The 22043-nt window shown below is 31.8% G+C and overlaps 6 protein-coding genes across 6 annotated transcripts; 3 read left to right on the top strand and 3 right to left on the bottom strand.

The window, feature by feature from the left end:
* Positions 1 to 1642: 1642 nt before the first annotated feature.
* LOAG_05002 (hypothetical protein) lies at positions 1643 to 2224 on the bottom strand (the record flags this gene model as incomplete). The annotated part of the gene is made up of 4 exons (XM_003140539.1): positions 1643 to 1675; positions 1704 to 1778; positions 1866 to 2017; positions 2134 to 2224. 4 exons carry the CDS (start codon positions 2222 to 2224, stop codon positions 1643 to 1645), a joined length of 351 nt encoding a protein of 116 aa, XP_003140587.1.
* A 5150-nt stretch (positions 2225 to 7374) lies between these two features.
* On the top strand, positions 7375 to 9692 carry LOAG_05001 (calmodulin-like protein; the record flags this gene model as incomplete). The annotated part of the gene is made up of 5 exons (XM_003140538.2): positions 7375 to 7443; positions 8022 to 8150; positions 8602 to 8787; positions 9161 to 9227; positions 9430 to 9692. 5 exons carry the CDS (start codon positions 7375 to 7377, stop codon positions 9480 to 9482), a joined length of 504 nt encoding a protein of 167 aa, XP_003140586.1. The 3' UTR covers positions 9483 to 9692.
* Positions 9693 to 11704: 2012 nt separating this feature from the next.
* Positions 11705 to 14730, top strand: LOAG_05000 (serine/threonine protein phosphatase PP1-alpha catalytic subunit; the record flags this gene model as incomplete). The annotated part of the gene is made up of 7 exons (XM_003140537.2): positions 11705 to 11801; positions 12179 to 12252; positions 12530 to 12636; positions 13003 to 13174; positions 13456 to 13551; positions 13744 to 13925; positions 14519 to 14730. The coding sequence occupies 7 exons, from the start codon at positions 11705 to 11707 to the stop codon at positions 14706 to 14708; spliced, it is 918 nt and encodes a 305-aa protein (XP_003140585.1). The 3' UTR covers positions 14709 to 14730.
* Positions 14731 to 15056: 326 nt separating this feature from the next.
* Positions 15057 to 15744, top strand: LOAG_04999 (hypothetical protein; the record flags this gene model as incomplete). The annotated part of the gene is made up of 2 exons (XM_003140536.2): positions 15057 to 15305; positions 15623 to 15744. The coding sequence occupies exons 1-2, from the start codon at positions 15218 to 15220 to the stop codon at positions 15742 to 15744; spliced, it is 210 nt and encodes a 69-aa protein (XP_003140584.1). The 5' UTR covers positions 15057 to 15217.
* Positions 15745 to 19451: 3707 nt separating this feature from the next.
* Positions 19452 to 19832, bottom strand: LOAG_04998 (hypothetical protein; the record flags this gene model as incomplete). The annotated part of the gene is made up of 1 exon (XM_003140535.1): positions 19452 to 19832. The coding sequence occupies one exon, from the start codon at positions 19830 to 19832 to the stop codon at positions 19452 to 19454; it is 381 nt and encodes a 126-aa protein (XP_003140583.1).
* An 819-nt stretch (positions 19833 to 20651) lies between these two features.
* LOAG_04997 (hypothetical protein) lies at positions 20652 to 20939 on the bottom strand (the record flags this gene model as incomplete). The annotated part of the gene is made up of 1 exon (XM_003140534.2): positions 20652 to 20939. One exon carries the CDS (start codon positions 20937 to 20939, stop codon positions 20652 to 20654), a length of 288 nt encoding a protein of 95 aa, XP_003140582.2.
* Between the last annotated feature and the right edge of the window lie 1104 nt (positions 20940 to 22043).

The raw sequence follows: 22043 nt of genomic DNA, 5'->3' as shown, positions 1-22043 counted from the left end.
TGGTAAGGTTTATTTGTAGTGAATATAATAACAGTTCAAGCATAACTTGGGTATAATTCAGACAATTGGATTATGTGATGTTAATGATGATTCGAAATCGGAAAAGAATAACGAGGTCGAAAGAAAACATTGTTGTGCGTGTAGATAAAAGAGAATATGTCCGGCCTACCGGTTTTAGAAATTCCTCCTTATGCGCAGGAAGTCTGTTTACTATAATCCATGAAGTCAGACCGATTGACTCCAAGATGACCTTTAGAATATGATTTGAGATTCTTTAGAATGTATCGACATTAACCCTAAATTTGATAATCGACATGAGTTGATTTACAACATCTTATAATACGAGTTTGAACACATATTTATAATATCGATAATATCTAAGCAAAAGCGTATATGACCTCCATGATGACCCTGATGGAGCTTATCAAAACTCCTCTCCTATATTTATATATGTTTAAAAATGGTATATTTTTTCTGCCGCAGATGTGACATCTATATAAAAAATATATAAAAACACGCTCCCATTCGAATGCCATGTCATGCCAAAATTTTAAAGGAATCGGTGAAAATTTTTTCGGAGATTTAAAATAACAAAGAGGCGAACATTTACACTTTTATTTGTATAAATTACGGTAATCATTCCATGTTAATCACTGTTATTCAACAGATATTGTAGAAGCGCATTTTTTTAGTTCCATCGTAATTCGTCAAACTTAATTCCGCAAATGGCATAAATAGCATATTCGTCCAAAGCTGACTTGATACAAACGATAATCATTCCGTAATTTTATCATCATGGCTAGACAAAGATTGATTATTCTTATTAATTTTTAAATTTTTAATTGCAATAAAATTTTTAATTACTTCCGCCTCCTCTGCTCCACTTTCAAGTTCATTCTATGTGAAAGCTATTGATATTATTATTTTCTTCAAAAAAGCAAAAAAATTAAAGGTTGCACTTAATTTGACAAGTAAATCTATCGAAAGCTGCTTATTCGAAAGCTGTGTAAGCTGCTTATTCAAAATCTAAGCTTATATTTAAGGGAAAACTACGGTTTTGATTTCAGCAGAATAGTTTGACAGATGTAGTTATTGAAGACCAATAGATTTCGTTTCGCATTTTTTTTATTTTATTTTTTTCCAAAAAACGAATTCCTTTTGTCTTGATAAACAGCATAAATTTTAACTTGCATTCTGACGATAATTCGCAACGAAATGAAAAAGGGTCGTTTGAGAACAATCGAGAATTAATGGGCTTGACAAGATGAATTTTTGTCCCCTAATCAGGTTCTTTTCTGATTATTCCGGTATTACTATCGTAATAAATATGTAAAAAGGATGAAGAGAAGAAGTGCTTTTATTAGTGCACTTGAAATTACTTGAGATTACACCGCGACACTTTAAGGTATTTGCTAAAGCGATGTTTTCATTCATATGAAGGATAAAAGACGACAGGATGTGGGATTTACTTTCGTCTTTTAGATGAAATGTGTAATAATCGTGGTGGTAACCATGTGAAATGATAATGATAGTGATAGATGTGTAAGGTGAATGGTTCTATTTACATTCTTGGAATTATTTTAGATTACACTCTAAGCTACAAAGCGTTGAGTTACACATCATTCCGCCTCTTATCCTCTCTTTATCTTTCCCAATCATCCATTTGAGCTGCCCACTATAAGCCATAAAATAAATTTTTATACCATTATTGGACACTTCAATGCTTCCATTGATACCACTTGTTCAATAATTTTCCCACTTTCTTTTCCTTTCAAAAACTAAGAATTGATGATAATCACTTTGATGAGATTGCTTTTTAATCAGTACACAGTTTCGCATTGTTTACTTTTTATAGCAGTTTTTACTAGTTCATAAAAAGGGATTGCATTTTTAATCCAACTGCTCATTCTTTGTCTTGTCAAATCCAATTTTGCAAGGACTAGTTGAATTATTAGTAAAGTTAGAATTGTTCCGAAAACAACCAAATCTAAATTTCGATTGAATTGATTGAAAGAAACTAAAAATGATTAATAGAAAACAAAGTATTACCTGGAAATAAATACCTTTTTAAGTAATGCTTCTAGCTACAAAAAAGTTTTTTCACAATATATATATTGATAGAAGTTCAATTACTATTGATTTTATAAAACTGTCTATTGGTCATATAAAATCTCATCCAGTCGACTGTGATCAGCAGGTTGCTTTGAAGATTTTTGTTATTCATTTTCAAAAGCACACACATCAGTTGAAATTCTACCGCTGTTATTTTGCACTTGATCTTCAGAGATTGAAATAAGTTAGGAATTTGACGCTTTGCTTGTTTACTCCCTCAATTCTATGTGATTGAAAACAAATCTGATGGAAGGAATGAAATTTTCACAATTTCTTTCTTTTTTGCTATAATGAAAAAAGCGACAAATAGGAAAACACTTTTTTTCAACTAGCATTTTCAACTATCAAACATTATCTCTGTTAACTTAATCTTTGATATCAACGGGTAAGGTGAGATATCCTAGATGAAATCACACTTTTTTGAAATGAAATTGGATATGTATTTTGCCTGAAAATTACTAATGACAATGAAATGAAATTCCAGAATGACCAGGTGAAATTAAATTTCACATTTAGCTTGTTGTCATTATTGGAAAGAGATGCTAAAACATGACATTATCAAATTAGTTTGATAGGAAATTATTTTGAAAAATGTTAGATCAGTTCTCCAACAAATTAATTTTTCAGCACAATTTTTTGATTCACTTTTAATAAAATGCTTCAAAATTGTTACCATCTGTAATCTGGCAAGCCGATTAGCTTCCAATTGTAATAACCCAATAATAACAAATTTAATAGAATCCCTTCATTCTCTGCTCATTTAAAGTCTTCCTAAAATAGTCAATTACATTTCCTATGTTTTAACAAGCATATAATAACTTTTATGGATGCATAATTTGACTTTTTTCATTATTCGAACATTCACTTAACTACTAGTAATTAAAAATAAAAAATGCAATATTGTAGAATCTGCGACATTTTCCTGCTTTAAAGTTTCCTTAATATTTTAGAAATTCCTTAAAATTGTTATTGAAAAAACCATTTAAAAGTATTGCTCCATTAAATAAAATTTGTTCATTTTGGAATGTTATGATATAAATTTTTCCAAAATATTTTCAATATCAGAGGCATTTTGCTGATACATAATTTTTAAAAGTACATAATTCATAGGAAACCATAAACCAAATACAGCAAAAATGTAAAGATTTTTTTTTAGGATTTCCGAAATCATTTCTTAAAAATCATATTTGGCCTGGGATCATCGGATTAATTCTTAATTTACTTTCGAATAAATCAAAATTCCCTAAAAAAATATACTAATTCAAAATTGACGGCATAAATTTGCATTAAATCATATAAACTCATTAAAAATAAATTAGTCGGAAAGGAATGCTTTTCCGTTGCTAAGTGCATAATCAGAGGATAATTTCTAGATCATAATCATAAAAGTTTAGCAAAGAAATTGGTATGATGGATCAATTTGAATGACAGTTTCAAATCGAGTTATTTAGATAAAAAGAATATTTCATTCATTCTACGTTCCAATTATAATTAATGGATGAATCATTTGCAGGTGCGCTGGGATTTTCTATTTCCGCATCTTACGAAAGATATTTCAAAAACATTTCATCTAACGTTCATTTTTGCGTCCTCTCACTTTTCTCTCTGTCGTCAAATAACATTTTCTTGAACACTCAGTGAAATGTATTTTAACTTTCGAAATAAAAATTTTTTTTGAATCAGAAATATGCCATTGTATTTGTCATCACTGTTATGCTATTCTGTTTTTTTTTTTATTCATTGTTTTTCCAATAGACTTCTGGACTAATCCTTTAACTTTGCTTATTTCTCATTAGGAGAATATTCACAATGTAAAAAGAAATTACAACAAATTCAAGAATAATATTCAAGCGAAAGCTAATGAGCTAAGTTTTTTCATTATAACTTCATGTCACTTAATGCCACCTGATGTAATAGTCCCAAGATAAGCTTATTGTGGTTTAACTCCTTTGATCATTTAAATTATTTGTTAATAAAATTTCAATGATTGCACATTGGGAAAAGTAAAGTAAAAATTCGATGAAAAATGTAATCTAAAAGATAAAGTCAATCAAAAGCTTCAAAAAAGAAAAAAAAGAAAAAACTAGATTTTTCAATTAAAATGGAAAAAATTTTTTTCTGTATTTTGTAATTTCCACCCTTAATTTCCTGAAAAATTTCGAGAATTGTTTTGCAAGCATTAAACAGACTACTTGTATCAGTGCCAACTATCGAAAAGTACCGGAATTAAGCGATGGATCATCATTGTCAATTAAGATTGTGTTGTCAATGTTGTTTTAATCATAAATTTTTCTTCAACTTTCACAATTTTGAAAGATTGCAAGGATTTGAAGAGGCAAAATTGTTTTCCATTTAGTAAAAACCATGGATTACTAGACCAGCTTAAAGTAATTCTGTGATAGGGCAAAGATTTAAAACATTTGCAAGCGAAATTCAATTAAATAAAGGGCAACAATGGGAATGTGAAACGATAAGAAATGAATAATAAGGAAGCTAATTTTTCCTCTCAAAGCTCCAGAAGACATACCTACTAAATTTCTACTTCTTTTTTTTTCATTTATATTTATAGTCGCAAGTAATTTAAATGAAGAGATAATACAATGAATAGTTTTTAGTTTACTCAGTAAGGATGTCAACATTGATAACCAAAATATCGCAAAATTCATCTTAAAGAAATTATATCCACTCACATGAATTCTTCTTTAAGACGAAAAATTTTTCATAAATTATAGTAAAATTCGACTTAATTTTAGAAGGAAGGGACTTTTTGAAAAGATTTATAATAACGAAATTTCTTCTCATCATATAAGTCGCTATTTATTTCAAACTCATTCATGAACTTTGGAAGGAACGAAATAAGACAAACAGTTTGGCGATTAAATTTTTATTCATATTTTAATACATTTTTAATATATAAATATTTTATGAAGGAAATGGTCTAATTACTCCAATTACTGGCAATTGATGCAGCACTGTTAGATGGTTATTCATAAGCTGAAAAAAAAATGTTTTTGCGAACATTCGTATTCTTCCCTGGCAGAATCAAAGTGGAATTTATTGAATTTCCAAAGATCTGTCAGTCATAGTTACATCTTCAAGTGCTGGATGTGGACTTCGTGGAATGTATCGCTTCTCGAAAATCAAGAAGAGAACGCTATGAAGTTTGAAATAACTAGGAGAAACAAGAGGGCTTTTTAATTAAATGTGCCGAAGAGAGAGAGAGAGAGAGAGAGATTTTCTCTTCCTATTCTATCCATTTCCTTCTTTCATTTCTCTTTTATCACTTATATTAGCTATGTTAACCACCGTTCAAGGCGAAAATGATGTATTTATGTTAGCTGCCTCTAGTAATATATCAACACATCTTTGTACAAATTCTTGTTTTTGTTTTGCTTTCTTTTTTTTCAGTGACAAAAAATAGATAAATCATCAGAAAGACGCTTCTCCTTATGTGCTTAATTCATTTATTTTTGTTCTTGGGACTTGAACAACAAAATAAATCATTTTTGTTCAAAAATATTAAAAACATGAAATCCAAAGCCAAAGATTCTTAGTGCCATGTAATGAACAGATTGATTTGATTGAAATATGTTTGGAATTTAGTTCTGCTCCTTCTCATAAACTTATTATTACAACTTTCTTACTTGGTAATTGTCCTGTACTTCGAAAATTCCCAATGTTACATTAATCTCATAGACTTATCAGGAAAGTAACCGAATTTCCAAAAGTTCTTAAATGCGTTAATCGAAAAATGTACCATTTCCCGTTTTATTTCTATGGATTTTGTAGTAATTTGACTCGGTCATAATTATAAACTACAATACTATTAATAATTGTGTTGCCTATTACAGATCAGCAAGTGTTTTAAGATATTTAAAAACATTACTTCCAGATTTTCGTCTTCATGATAAGGATATATGCGCTATTTATTATCATTATCAGCCGTCGTCATTATCCCTATTATTATGCGTGTGAAAATGACAATACACGGATGCATAGCTGTCTTGAGTGCATCATTATTTTACAACATGTCGAGTCTGGAAACAGTTGCTTAAGAATCAGAAAATGACATTTCTTTTGTCTTCCTTCTACTACTCATTTTCAAGCATTTCATCCAAAACATTTTTTCACTTCCTCGTCTATTCAATATTCAATTTCTTACTGAAATAAAAAAACTTTTTTTTTTCACAACATTTTACATGTCGGATTTAGAAATAGTTGGAAAACGCAGATGACAGTAAATTAGTAAGAAGTGGACGTTTGGGTATTTCGACCGGGAAGAGATCAAAAATTAAATCCCGAAGGTATTTGATGTAGAAAATTATAATTTTTAAAATTAAGTAGAAAGCTCAAATTTCAGTTTTTGAGCTATTGCACGATATCTGTGATATAAGAGAACCTGGTCTGATTGGGGATTGCTGCGTATTAAACGAAGTGAAATTAAGAATTGCTGTTTGGTTTACTTTCCCAATAACGCGTGACTCTTTTTGCCATTGTATAAAATTTAATTCTTTTTAGAACCTAAAAGTAGGAAAATTATGAAAAAAGACTTGAAATTATACTCATAATTCAAATCCATTAAAAATTTGAAACGATATAGGTTGTACATATATAAGTTAGATTTGGAAGCTAAAACATTCCTTTTTTTGTGAAGTAATTTCATCAACAGAGAAATCTGACGTCAGCTTTCAATTTAAAGAACAAGGAAACATTTTTAAATTCTCTTTCTGCCTTGGATGTCCGCTTCAACAAAAAAACTCCGTTTCCCAACAATAGTTGCTTAATTTTTAGCGTCTTTCATATCCATCATATTTCCTTTCAGAAATATATGGAATGATCTTTAACAACGAACTGCTATTCTATCGCATTTCTCGAAGTCATTTTCTTCCAGTTGTGATTCTTCCTTTTATTGATCTCCCCAATATATGTGAAATTTATCTCGATACTGATTCATATTCTTCCCTACACTGATAATGCTAAACATTAAACTGGATTTTCTTCTGAGAGAATTAAGTATTTATATGCAAAATGTTAAGTCGATTTATTTATAAAAGACATGTTCCCAACTAGGCTTATAAAATAGCCTAGCCGATATGTCAAATAACATAACCATTCTTGCAGGAGATGACAGCTAGAATGACTGGTGCAAAAAGAATTTGAAGTATAATTCATAAAAATTCGGGATTGAGCACATTTCCGCGGAAATGTTTTACGCAGTGCAGAAAAGAGATAAAGCTCATTTAATTGAATAAGCTTTCAGAGATGGCACTTAGCGCGGCACGTCAACAGTCATCCAATCTGATGCAATTCAATGAGGATATCATTAAGCAGGTATAATGCCGCTCCTTTCATTACTCTCTCATTTTTCAACACAATAATCGATCTTTTATAGTAGTAAAATATTTCGTGAGAAATCAAACTTAGAGACATTCTTTAAAATGCTTTCTCATTACTCTAAAATAAGCTATCGATTTAATTTGCTTAAATTTCGAGATAAGCATTTCATGTGGAGATGAAGTTGGGAGTAATAAATTTGTATTCCTTATCAATATCCTTGGAATTTATTGAGAGAGTTGTAAAAATAAACTCATAAATACACCTTTTTTTCAATATTACCATAAATATTTTGAAATTTTTAAGCCAAATAAAATTGTTAAAAAATTGAAATTCCACGTCGAGTTCCACATTCACGTGTGTCTTCCGCACCCAGCTGAGTCTGTTATTCTCATATATGAAAGCTTGAAATCATCGAACCATTCAGTTCACCTCCGATCAGATATTATCACATTTCGATAAATGACACTATGGTGTTAAAGTTGATAGAAGATTTCGTTTGAAACGTCAGTGGATGATTTGAATCAATGTATTTTACCGAAGAGTCTATGCAAAAAAAAAAAAAAGAATTATAGCTAACAGCTGAAGAAATCGATGAATTCCGCGAAGCATTTATGATGTTTGATAAAGATGGTAATGGAACTATTTCTACTAAAGAATTGGGTATTGCGATGCGATCATTGGGGCAAAATCCTACCGAACAAGTATGTGAAATCTTTTTTTATGGAAGTTGCACGGACATGAAAAAAGTTATGAAAAATTAGGTCTCAAATTGTTCACTTGTTGATTTCGCATTAATTTTTTTCTTGCTAGCGCCGCGGTCAATTGTATCGTGTTCAAAATTCAATTTAATTTGGTTTTGATATCCTCCTTTGTGACACTGATCACTCGATAAGCAAGACATAATGTGTTCTTTCAACTGATCCTTACGCGATTCCTTCCAAAGATCAACTCACTTTTGCGGGTGAAACGTCGGAAATGATATTTCGTATTCCTACTTTACATCATTTTGTTTAAATTGATGATTTAATCTTCAAATATCAATTAACGGCAAGTTTGAAAATGAATTAAGAAGGGTGCTGATGAGTGTCACAAGAAAGGAACAACAGGTAAATTCTTATCCCAAATTAAACATCATGTCTAATTATGTTACAGGAAATAATGGAAATGATTAATGAAGTAGACATCGATGGTAATGGACAAATCGAATTTACTGAATTTTGCGTAATGATGAAGCGAATGATGAAGGAAACAGATTCGGAAATGATCCGGGAAGCATTCCGAGTCTTTGATAAAGACGGAAACGGTGTTATTACAGCTCAAGAATTCCGATATTTCATGGTAAATTGGGCAGATTTTTATATAAATCATTGATTTTTTAAAATAATTAATCATGTAGTTCGAAGTAATACAACAATTAAGGGACCAAAGATTTCAGGAAAATTTTGGATCTTCCACCCAAAATTTGAAAATAAATTTCTTATGTTTGAAATGACTAATTAGTTGAAATAGTCGATATCCGGCTATGCTCTCATTGCTTGCACTAATAAAAGTTTCTGATTCATCCATTTGCACTTTACTGCATTGCATAATTCAAGCCACAAAATAAACTTGTCTTTTTCTCTGTTCTACCAATTTCGATGGTCTCTTTGATAAATCTTGAATGTGGAAAAAAAAAAGAAAAGCATTATTTTTGGAATAACCATTATTTCAGGTTCACATGGGTATGCAGTTCAGTGAAGACGAGGTTGATGAGATGATCCGAGAAGTTGATGTAGATGGTATAACTTTGAAGCTGAGTTCATCTTAAAAAAAGAAAACAATTTATTTTTTTATCTTTCCAAAATTTCAGTGGATTGGTTTGAAATTTTTAAAATTTCATTTCTAACTGATTTTTTATTTATTTATTTCTTTAAATTTTTGAAAATTTTTTCTAACAATGAATACTGCCTTTTCTTTTACTATTACATATTTATTTCGCAGGAGATGGTGACATTGATTATGAGGAATTCGTAAGAATGATGACTGATCGATAACAATGATAGCAGATTCATAACAACTTTCTATTACCATTCTTTCATTTCCAGAAATTGTTTCTGAGACTAAATAACGACATTAATTCTACCAAACGATATAATTATCGTTATTTATTGATCTCGCCTCATTCTACTACACTTTTTTCTACTTTGTCTCTTCGGTTAAACTTCACTTGAAGGTTGTGCAAGTAGTGTGAAATAAAGCTCTCCCATAACTCTTCCAGAGGTTATTAGAGATAGATCTACTACTTAAATGATAAAAAGACAAAAGTGACTGATAGATAAGAGCGGAGAGGACTCTGTTCTGTTTTCTACTAAGAAAGTAACTTTTTGACGCAGAATGTATTCATATAACTTTTGGTTATCATTTGAAATTCATTGTGATGGAAATTGTAAGGACTGAAATTTGAATTCACCTGAGAACTTCTACATTCAGCATGTCCAGATCTAATATATATCATCAAGACTGATATTTTGGTATTTCAAAATTGGCGTAAAAGAATTCCTTTAGGTGCTACAGGAATTTTAACATTTCAAAACTGTGAAATTTCACTTACACCTTTTAAGACTGATCACATACCGCGTAATAACATCATCACTGTATAATTGAGGGCACTAAATGAGCGAAATAAATAGTAAAAATAGTTCTTTAGAAGATCTTGAGAGAAGTTATAATTTGAAGATAAAAGTACTTGGGCCAGGTTATTAAATATATTAACCCTTTAGAATTTTCAATTTTTATTATCCATACTTCAATGTATAAGTTTAACTTTGCATAAACTGTTCCAAAAGTGCATTCCATAATCGGATTTCCTTTTTTTTTGTAGTTCCACTTTTTTTATGAGAATGCATGCTTATAGAAATCATTTATACTAATGATGTTATGACTAATTAACATAAAGTTTTAAAATTCTCAATTCAACTCCTGAAGTTCAAACATCCGCTTATTATTATCATAATTATGCAAGGTAATAACTTATTTGTTTGTGATTTCTGAGTGCAACACTTTATCTGAGTATTAATTACTTCTCCAAGAGTATTTATCAATGTCGATTACTTTGCAAGAGATTTAAAATCTCTCCGAATTATGAGTCCCAAAACCTTTCGTACTGTTTCAACATGTAGTATGATGTACATTTTTATTTTTGCTTTCACATAATCTATACATATATTGAGGTGAATCCATTTATTGGATATCTTACATTCGAGGTATTTTGCGATTATCGAAGTGTTAATTTGCATTTGGAAATTTTTTTCAGCTTAAAGCGGAGTTTCATTTTATTGTGCTACGTATAACTTATCTGAAACCTTAAACTAATTCCAAATTTGATCTGATCTTTGCCATAAATCTTGGCAACTTTTTTAAAAGATCTTTATGCGTCTTTTCATTTTTTGACAAGATTGAAGGAGCATCTACGTTGAATCTCGTGAGATTCGCGTACTATTCCGAAATCCAAAATAAATAAAGGATTATATGTCAATTGAATGGTCTATTTAATTCTAAAAGTTAGCGCATTTGTATTTGATACTATAATATATACCCCATCTAAGGTTTTAGGAATTATACCAATGTAATTTTTCTAGGCATGCCCTGGATGGCAAAATCACCTGAATTTGCTTGAATCGATTACATGTCAATTAACAACAAACTTAATAAAGCTGTCTGATTAATGAAGATAAAAATGAGCATATTAAAACATGGAAATTATTGAAAGATATCTTTGATATAGATGTTCAGATCGTTTCAGTAATATATATTATCTTCAGATGAAGAGTTCTAATGTTGAAATATTATTGTCCATGAAGTCTAATGAAGCAAATCTGTAAAGAGTTACTTTTAGTAATGAACAACAAGTTCAAGTTTATTGTATTCCAAAGCGAATGTTTATAAATTTAAAATTACTTATAAATTTTTGAGTGCTTATTGCTATTTTCACAGACTAATAATTAAAAAAGATTTGTCTCTGGTGAAGCATAGAGGAAATATTTCCAAAGAAAAATGTAAATTTAATCCATGTTTGTATATTTTATGCAAATTTCTTAATTGAAAATATTTCGCTACATGCAGAGTGCTTAGTATTAAAGGAACATTCAGATTTTTAGATTTGATGATTAATATGAAAATTTCTTTTCACTAATTATTCCATAAAAGAATAATTATTGAATGTTTAAAATTATTGTTATCCGACGTATCAATTTATGTAGTCAGACATAATCGCGTGATGAGTTTCGATGTTGACAATCTTATTGATCGTCTACTGTCAGTTGGATTAAGCGGTGGTACCGCGCTTACCAAATGTGTTTCTGAACAAGAAATTAGTCTGTTTTAAGTTGCAAAAATCGATCTTTTTTCAGAAATGAGTGTAATCAAAAAATAAAAATTAAAAACTGAAAATTATCAAAAATTGAAAAATATGTAATAAAATTCAGGAAAAAGAATATTTTCTACCTGCAAATAACAACAAAGTTGGTCAATGAAGATATTTTAGCTCTTAATGTTACTTCTAAATAACGTCTTCCATAATTACTTTATAATGATGACGCTTGGTAATTTATACTAATTCAAGCAATTATTCTTCCGCTAATCACTTCCTCCTTACTTAATCCTATTCTGAACCTGCAAATTCGGTACATCCAAAGAAAAGATTATCCCATTTTTCTGGACAGTCATTAACCTTATGGTGCATTGCTTTTAGTATCACTACTTGGCACTGCCCGACAAATCTTTCTTTCTCAACCACCTCTGATCGAAATCGAACCACCCGTTAAAGTAATTTTGTTTTCTGAGATAATCACAAAGATCCAAATCACAAGTTAACAAGCAGTTACATCAATCATTTCACTTCCACATAGCGATCGATAAATTTGCCAATAAAAAATCTGTTTTCATAGTATTTGTATATTGTATGTATGCGTGTTTTCCTTCTTATCTATCTCGCAACTTTAAATTTTTTCCATTTTCATTCAAATTAACTGCCTAAAAAGTAAAAGAAAAAATGATGAGAAATTTATGAAATATTTCAAGAGAAGATTTGTTACTTTTCAAGGTTTGTGGGGATTTACATGGACAATATGCCGACCTACTTCGTCTATATAATCGCTGTGGTTTCCCACCCGATGCTAATTATATCTTCCTCGGTGATTATGTCGACAGGTGATTAGCTAGTTTATCCTTCTGTACAGCTTCACTTGGATATCTTCTTGCCTTTGAATATCATAAAGTATATTGCGTTACTAGAAGTTAAGTATGAAGGACTAAAAAGCGTTCCTAGCCAACAGACTAGGCCAACTATCAAAGTTCATATTATCAAATTTGCACCTATCACATCACCCTGTGTCACGCCACATCACGCAATACGATGTATCGCATGATGCGACATGACATGATGCGACTACATTGTGGGCTGATCACTTGGTATTCTGAACTGTTATTTGATCTTTTCGTAGGTAAAATATGAATTTTCAAGAATTCAAAATAATGTGTATGCATCGGATCTTCGTCAAAATCAAAGAATTGCAGAGGTAAACAAAGCTTAGAAACAATTTGTTTGCAATTCTGCTATAAAACGAAATATCCGGAAAATTTTTTCTTGTTGCGTGGAAATCATGAATGCGCTGCAATAAATCGCGCTTATGGCTTTTATGATGAATGCAGTCGGCGTTACAGCATACGCTTGTGGCAGATGTTTCAGGTATTCTAATTAATTAGCATATGATTGCTAGCAAGGCATGCTTTCTTGTGAACTAAGCTTGTATGTTAATTTGTGAGAAAATCAGTTCACCTAGAATTTCATAAATCGTGCATAGCTTACGTGTCAAAATCGCTGCTTAATTTCTACAAAAAAACAAAGCAAATGAAATTGAAATACCCAAATCCAATTTGAGGCAAGTATGTTTCCAACTTTTTCCTTTACTTTCTTTTGAAATTTCCAGTTGACTATTTGTGCACATCTAAAATTAATTGGTATTTCAGGACGTATTCAATTGCCTACCATTTTGCGGTCTGATAGCGGGAAAAATATTTTGCATGCATGGTGGCTTGTCACCAAAGTTGAACAGTTGGGATCAGGTTAATTAAATACTTCATTAAACGAGATTTAACACCATCGGATTTTTTTATGCTGTCTAAAAATTTTCTTGTAAGTTTAACAAATGACCAATTTAGTTGATATCTCTTTTACAAGGCTTTTTTCTGACATCAAAAAAACAACTTCAAAAAAACTTTTCGGAAATTATTCACTTAAAATAGACAATCCTACAGTTATTGCACATCGAAAGGCCCATAGATCCACCGAATCCTTCAATCCATATTGATTTGCTATGGGCAGATCCCGATAAATGGGTTCGAGGCTGGCAACAGAATACACGTGGTGTATCCTACGTTTTCGGTGCTGATGTGGTGAATGCATTCTGCCAAGATATGAACATTGATCTTGTCGCCAGGTTCCATTCAATTTAAATTTATAAAGCATAAATTAAGAATACATAAGAAGAAAAGTGTGGAGTTTATCGATTGAAAAATGCTTCGAAATTAAGCATAATTTCAATATCACTGATCATTCATCGAATAATTCGGGTGATTTTTGCTGACGGTGTAGGAAGACCCATAGAAAGTGAATGAAGCTACGGATTAAATTGTTCTAAAAAAGGCAAAAGATCACATCTGGGTAAATACGAAAACATTGTATCAAAAGCTGTTAGATCTTAATTTGAAATGATATTCTAGTAAGTTCTCGAAAATTATTAAGTTAAACGAAATTTGAATCAGTTGAAATCAATGTATACTTTACAAATAAATAATCGTTTGAATTTGATTTGCTATATGAATTCACTTTTTAAAAAAAAAGTTTTTCTGGTTCTAATTTCTGCCACAATAAGTTATTTTTCCGTCATTTTGAATTGTTCTTTTCACTAAAGAATGACTCTAAATAGAAATAAAAATTATCCATTTCAAAAGAAAAAAACGTACATTGCAATATCTCGAGAAAAACAAAATCGTATAATTGATTGTTTCAACATTATGAAAAATTCTTTAGAGCACATCAAGTCGTCCAGGATGGGTATGAATTTTTTGCAAATCGTAAATTGGTGACTATCTTTTCCGCTCCGCATTATTGTGGTGAATTTGATAATGCTGCAGCGATAATGACTGTGGATGATCAATTACTCTGTTCATTTGATGTACTTCGTTCTACCAATAATCCAATCCGTGTCTCACAATCTTAATCGATATAAATTTCAATTCATGTTCATTTCAATCCTAAAAAAAGTCATACATTCAAATAAATTTCAATTAAATTTCTTCAAATAGAATCGCATAGTTAGATATTGATCACTAAATTGAAACAGTCTTATTCATTTCAAAATAATAAGTAGAATGTTTCTAGGGACTGTTCGATTGTTCAATATAAATATATAATATTTAACATTTAATGCTTAATATTTAATGTTCGGAATCTACACTAGGTTAACTCCAATAACTTCACCTTCTGCTAAACTTTTTCATTAGCTAGTAACACTGTATCCTAACACTGTAAGCTAATAGTTGACATATGGGTACATGCTTCGGTATTTGAAAGAAACAAATCTGGCAGGTGTTAATCACTACTCCTCCTAATATAAAGTGTAGATCAAACATTTCTAATGATACTATATTAAAGGTTTGGTAAAAAGGGCGTAATTTGCCATAAAATTTTCAGTACTAATTCTCAAATATTGAAAATATCATTGGCGTAATGTTAGGTCCATTCTTGATCAATTCTAGACGAGATTGGAATGTTTTTATGGATGAAATCGAAAAGAGGCTGAATCGTCGTCCTCCTGGTTAGGCTTTGCGAACGAAGATATGTGAAGAGTTGTGCCCACGCTTGTTGCAGACGCACTGATGACTAAGAAAGCCAATGCGGAATAGACAAGTTCGGGTGCAAAAGACACGCTGGAATGTCTGCTAGGGCGGTATTGATGCGGTACAGTTTTTTCTGCGTTGTCCTTTGTCATCGAGGCTGGTTTTAGTGTTCTCGAAGAAAGCAGCAGCACGTTATTATGTCTTCATGCTTCCCGTTTCAAAGCATGGCGACACATAATTCGAAGCCATTGATGTACCATCAATCCATATCACCAAAGCTGAGGTATGATTTCAGGACGCTCTTTGGGACTTTATGCGGAAGCCGGTGGCCAATTCGCTATAGAGCACAATGTTAGAAAGGCGGTGATCCTGCATGCTGGAGACGAGTTCAGCCCAGCGCAACTGTGTCTTCAGTAGTATGGCTCAAGACTGGCGATCCCTGCCTCTGTGAGAACAGTAACATTGAATATGTATTCAAATCAATGGATGTTTAGGATTTGTATGGCGCTGGTGAAAGCGTTTAAGGAGTTACAGATGGTGGCGGTAGAGGGCCCATGGTTTAGAAACATATATAATAGAATAGACAATGCAATAGCTTTATAGACACTAATTTTGGTATTTCTTTTCAGGTGTTCATTGCACCAGATTCTTTAGGGAATTTCTCGAAGACTCCATATGTCTTTGTTAACCTGCTGTCAATCTCGTTGTCGATCTTGACGTGGGAAGAAGTGATGCTGCCCAAATAGTTGAACTGCTGGATTGACTTAAGCTCTAAACGCCTATGGTAATATGAGGATGAAAATGGACACGATTGATTACATGCGTTGCTGGTGAACTGTATCGAAAGCTGTTGAAAACGGAATTTATTCATTCCTGAACAAAGCACTCTAGATTTGTTTCTTTAGATTTGGTCACTAGTCTAAATATTGGATTTCTATTTTATCTATAAACAAAATATTTTAGTATTTCTGTCACTTCATCCATTAGAGTTTCATAATTACATCTTATGGAACGAATCCTGCTATTTTCTTTTTGCAATATTTGTATCCAAATCGCTAGTAATTTCTCGTTAAAACTTAACTTTATACTTCTGCAACTTATTCAAAAAAGAACTTTAAAAGCGGTGTTTGCATATTGATGGCTGATTTCACTGTCTTTCAAAATATGAGAAGAAATAAGCATGCAAAGTTACAAAATTAAATTGTTTTACAGACAGTCTCAAGAGGCGAGGAAGTAAATCAGTTTTTATAAAATTTTTATCAGTGATGCTGAGAGTTCATATAATGAAGAGCCAAAGCGAAAGAAAAACTAAAATAATTCTAACAGGAAATTCCGGAATATTTCGGACAGAAGAAACGGTGTTATTCTGGTACAGTATGAAAATGTACTCCAGTCCAATCCTGTTCCTACTTCACTTTTAAATGCTTTAGAAATCACAAGAAATTTCAGGGAAATTTTGTGTAATTTATCAGTAATTTTCATTGAGGATTAAAAAGTTGCTTTTACAAATGCTCTTATGCACGGTATTTACTTTTGATTTATTGACTTCCTTTTTCACATGCTTTCACAGTTTATTTCGTCCGTTTTAATACTTTCGATTTACTGCCAGGCCTGAAACCATCAGCGCATCCTATCGCAATATTTTTCTTCTCTACTACATTCCAAACAGGCACCAATAACAGTTGATCCCAAAAATGAAACTGAGATGAATAAGAATGAATTTTTATGTGATTTATCTATCAAAATGAATAAACAAATCTTGTTTAATTGATACAAAAAAATCCTGTTTAATTGATAATTAAATTGCATTTCTAATTGACAAGGCTTAATAGACAAAAGCTGACAAAGTTTAATATACTCGGATTAGGTATTTCGAATATGTCAAGAAAAAGAGCTTTCTGACTGTTTCATAAGCGAACATAAAAGCTTATTTCAATGAAACTATAATTATAATTCCTTATCTTTCTAGCACGCGTTAACTGGAGTTATTATAGGATTCATATTGAAGGTATCATGTAAAATCATGCATATGCCGCAAAAAGTAAAACCGAAGTGAAACTGGTTACTAACAGAGAGTATTATAGATACATCCTAGTAAATTATGCGATACATTATAGAGAATCTTATTAGGCTACCATAACACAAATTATAATAAAAATGTGCGACCGAAGACACTTTAAATTCAAACATTGAGTTTGATTCCAAAAACAAGATGATATCCGATAGATACAGTGCGAATATTTAACAGAGTTAACTGACAAAAAAAAAATGAAAAGCATGATCCTTTGGAGGTTTATTTCACAGTCCACATGACAAAAATGGAATTTTCGAGAAAAAACCAACCAATGATGAATTCGGTTGATCAAAATCAAGCGATTTTAAATAGTTAGCAAAAAGTTCATTGTTTGTTTTTTGGAAAACTGGTAGTCATTGAGCAAATTTCACAAATGCTACTAATAATAGCATTAATGAATGAGATATATCTGCCATAATCTCCACTCAAGCTTGTGATTACCTGTAAAAGTTTCGAAATTGAAAGGATTTCAAAAGAGCAGAAGACACTTCTACACGTTCTCCGATACTAACATCTTAGTGTTGATCGTTCAAATGAAGAATAATCGAATCTTCGCAGTAAACAGGAAGTGCTTGGAAAAAATGTATCACAGGACATACTCTGTGATACATTATTATCAGTCAAAAATAGGATTTTACGGGAGATCTCTTCAATTAGTATTCATTTGATTCTTTTTTTTCCTTTATTCCACAAGGAAATACTGTTGTAGATAAGAAAAAAAAAACCCCCCAAAATAAGGAAGTATATGAGAAGGAAATGTAATTAAAAGATAATGAAATGGAGAAGGTACTGAGATAAGATTTCAAAGGATATATTTTATATATTGAAAATGTCTGCCACTTTTTTCTCTTTTCCTCTCTTTCAATTATTTGATTAATTTCTTAGCTTTAAATGTGTCTGGAATTACTCAATTACTCTGTTAATTACTCATGAAGGTGCCCTATCTTTGCTATACTTACACTACTCAAACGATTTTGACGGAAGAGAGGATATTATACATACATGGATAAAATGGAAAGATGTTACCATCTTTCTTATCATTATTTTCTTTCTTAAGGAACTTTTTGAAAACTTTAATTAAATACTGTGATGATATGAATTATGGCAATATAATTCCATTCGTTAATAAACTCTCGTTTGATGTCGCCATAATTAGTTTGATTTTAAAAAATTCCAGTAATATCACATGTGAAATCTATGCTATTTATGGACACAGTATAATATTATATTTGCTAATATTTTTTAATTTGAGTAGTTTGATTAGAAATTCATCTACGTCAGCACTTTATTACAGTGAATCGCTAAACAGCAATAGTTATTGATGGTTATCATCAGATCCTGTTTGACAGTTATTTCAGCTTAAATAAAATTTGAGATTAGAATTGCGCATCTTATGAGAATAACTAAGAAGACATACAGTAATAGGTTGAGTAAATGGTAGCAGATAATTTCACGTATACATATGCAAAGGTGAAATAAACTGAATGGATGGACAGTTGGCATAATAATTGTCTTCTGGAAAATTGACACTTACACGTGTTTAGCATGCAATATTGCAGCACTATGGGACAAAATATCATACTGAATATTTAAGCAAGTCTGCTATGATTTATACTAGTAGACTTTTTTTTCCCCTAGATTATTTCACAGTTTTGGTAACAGTGGCAGTTGCAAGAACAAATGATTAAATTAGTTGCATCATAGCTCCTACAACTAAATTCTGTCATAGTGAGTCTAAGGGACTCCGTTCGACTGCAACCACAATATTTATTTAGCCAAGGAATTGCTTTATATTCATGTTTATGAAAATGTATGCAATTACTTCATAGAAATACTCCAATTGCCAGATGTTATGTTAATTTAATTGCTAAACACAAAATAATGTGATAATTGAATTTTGCTTTATTTACAAATAAGGATATTAAAATGACAAGAATGCGACAATCATTGCCCTAAACTGTTCCATTATTAATACGTCCAAGAGCAGCGATGTACCTCTAATCATTTATCATCATAGCTAAGCTTTGCGAACAAAGATTTGAGAAGGACTCTATGCACACTTGCTGCGAATGTTCCTAATGGCTAAAAACGCCAATGCAGGATAGGCAAGTCTGGTTGCAAAAGACACAGCGAAAGTCTTTATAGACGGCACCGGTGAGACACGTTTCTTTCTGTGTTTTCTCTTTCCCTGAAGCTGATTCCGCATGTGTTCTCGAAGAAAGCAATTAAATTGGGAAATCTCTGTATTTTTGGAAGTATCTTGCGCAACGCAACAGCAAAGGTGAGCTTCGTCACAAGATAAAATCCAAAGATTGCAATCACAAACCAAAAAGTGAAGAAGAATGTCATCCTGCTGTGTCAACGATTGCATGGATTGGTGCCTTTGATAGCGCACATTGCAAACAATAAGCACCAATATGATTCTATGCATAGTGATAGCATCCTACATACACAGATTACTTTTGTCGTGAAAGTTTTCGTTTGAATGTGCTGAATCGCCAAAGAAAGGGGTTTATTTCAGTAATAGAAGAATAGCAATAATAATAACAGCATTATTTGATAGCGAAATTAGATGATAGAATTCAAGTTACAGTCAATTTAACCGTCAGTCAAAGGTCAAATAGTACGAAACGAAGCAGGGGCTTTTGTAATCATCGATAGAGAAGTGTTAAATTTGGATGATCGAGTTAATGAAAGCTCCAGAATGAACCAGGATGCGGTTATTGGGGATTTTTATACTGCCCCCAAGTGGGTTGGGCTTAAGATAAGGTAATAGGTCCATTTAAAATTCTTACAAAGCCAACAATAATTTCACTGATACAAGAGATGTTTACATAGAAGATTAGATTTCTTTGTAGAAGGAGAAAATCGCCATAAATCATCTCAACATCAAAGGGAAAGATAATTTTACCGATTGACCTTATACAACAAATTGACCTCTAACAAAGGAGAAAATATTTACCAATTTATACAACAAATTGTTTACAACAAATTTTTTAGCTATTTGAACGTATTACCATTTCCTTCGGTTTTCCCGACAACTTTCAAATCTTAATCACCATCCAAATAGGTAAATACAAATTAGTATATTACAACATAGTCGTTTATGAACCTTTATATTTTACGTTCTCACCAAACTTCGTATTTGTTCGCGACAGCAGTGTTATGACGATGTGTCTCCATATCTCCCGATTCATAGACAAAGTGGATCACTGGTGGTAGTCTATATGGCCAAAGCTAAGGTATTGTTTCAGGGAGTCATTATATCTACTGTTTGGGGCTGTTCTGCGGAAACCGGTAGCGAATTCATCACAAAGCACATTTTAGTAAAACGATGATCCTCCACCCCGGAGACGTGTTCTGCCCAAAACAGCTGCGTTCTCAGCAACATGGCCTCAATAGTGGTTACTAGTGACTCTTCCTGTTCGAGAATAGCAACATTAGTTACGCGTCGGATCAGAGAGTGTTTGGGATTACATAGAGACGGCACTGGTGGAAGCATCCGAGGAGTCGCAGGTAATGGCGGCAGGTGACCCATAATTAAAACCTAGATAGTACAGCTCTTATACTATTCTGCTATTATACTATTATACTATCTGCTATTATACTATCTATTCTAATCTTTGCACTTCAAGTATTTATTGCACCAGACTTTTTTACGAAGTTCCCGAAAGCTCTGTATGCCTTTGCTAACCTATTGTCGACCTTGATGTACAAAGAATGATGCTGCCCAGAGAACTGAAATGTTGGACTGGCTTTAGGCATAATTCGCCTACGGCAATATGAAGATGAACGTAGTCTTCCTGTGGTGCAGGCTGTAAAGAACTTCTGTCTTCTTCAAGCTGACTTCCACCTCAGAAACCTCAGTATCCCATGCAAAGCAGGATATTGAGCGCTGTAAATATGTATGCAAAGATGGCGGCATTGCTCAGTAAAAAGCAGTTCGCTAATGAAGTAATTTAGAGTGCGTCAAATTGGAAAAATTTGGAATATTTTGCGCAACAACATACCACAGTTGCAGGATTTTATAAAAATTTTATTTTTTATTTACTTTCACCTCAAACTTGAGCTATTAAATCATCAAATAAAAGAAAAAGTATGAAGAATTATAAAACGCAACGCATAAAGCTCAGCTGCATATTATCGTTATGAGATTAATTTTGAAGAGACCAATCTGGAGAACAAAAGAAATTACGATAACAAGAATTTAGTATCTTTGTTAGCGTCAGTTAATAAAGCGTTCTTTGTTAGCGCACATTTGGTATAGCCTTTTGTTGACACACATTAGTGTAGCACCCGCAATATACAATGGTAAACAACGAGTAGATATACAATTCTATGCAGTGATAGCACCTATATACAGAAAAGAATTTGAATGGTTTTCAAATCATTAATTTGATACTTAATAATAATGACAGTATATCACTTGACTTAATAATAGTATATCACAACATATTCACTTATGAATTTTATATTTTTTTATAACGGAACTTTTTTGCGTTTATTTGCTACCCTTGATGTAGATCTGTCGCCTTAGATGAACAGGGATATCGGATGCAAATGCCGTTTTCTTCATTGAAACCTACCGTGGCCCTTTGACCCTTATGCTAAAAAGATTGCGAATGGAAATGGTGTGACAGGG

Source organism: Loa loa (assembly GCF_000183805.2).
Source record: "Loa loa unplaced genomic scaffold supercont3.8, whole genome shotgun sequence".
In the NCBI taxonomy this organism is placed as follows: Eukaryota; Metazoa; Nematoda; class Chromadorea; order Rhabditida; family Onchocercidae; genus Loa; species Loa loa.
Note: the sequence above shows the minus strand (reverse complement) of the source record. Positions and strands in the feature narration are given on the sequence as shown.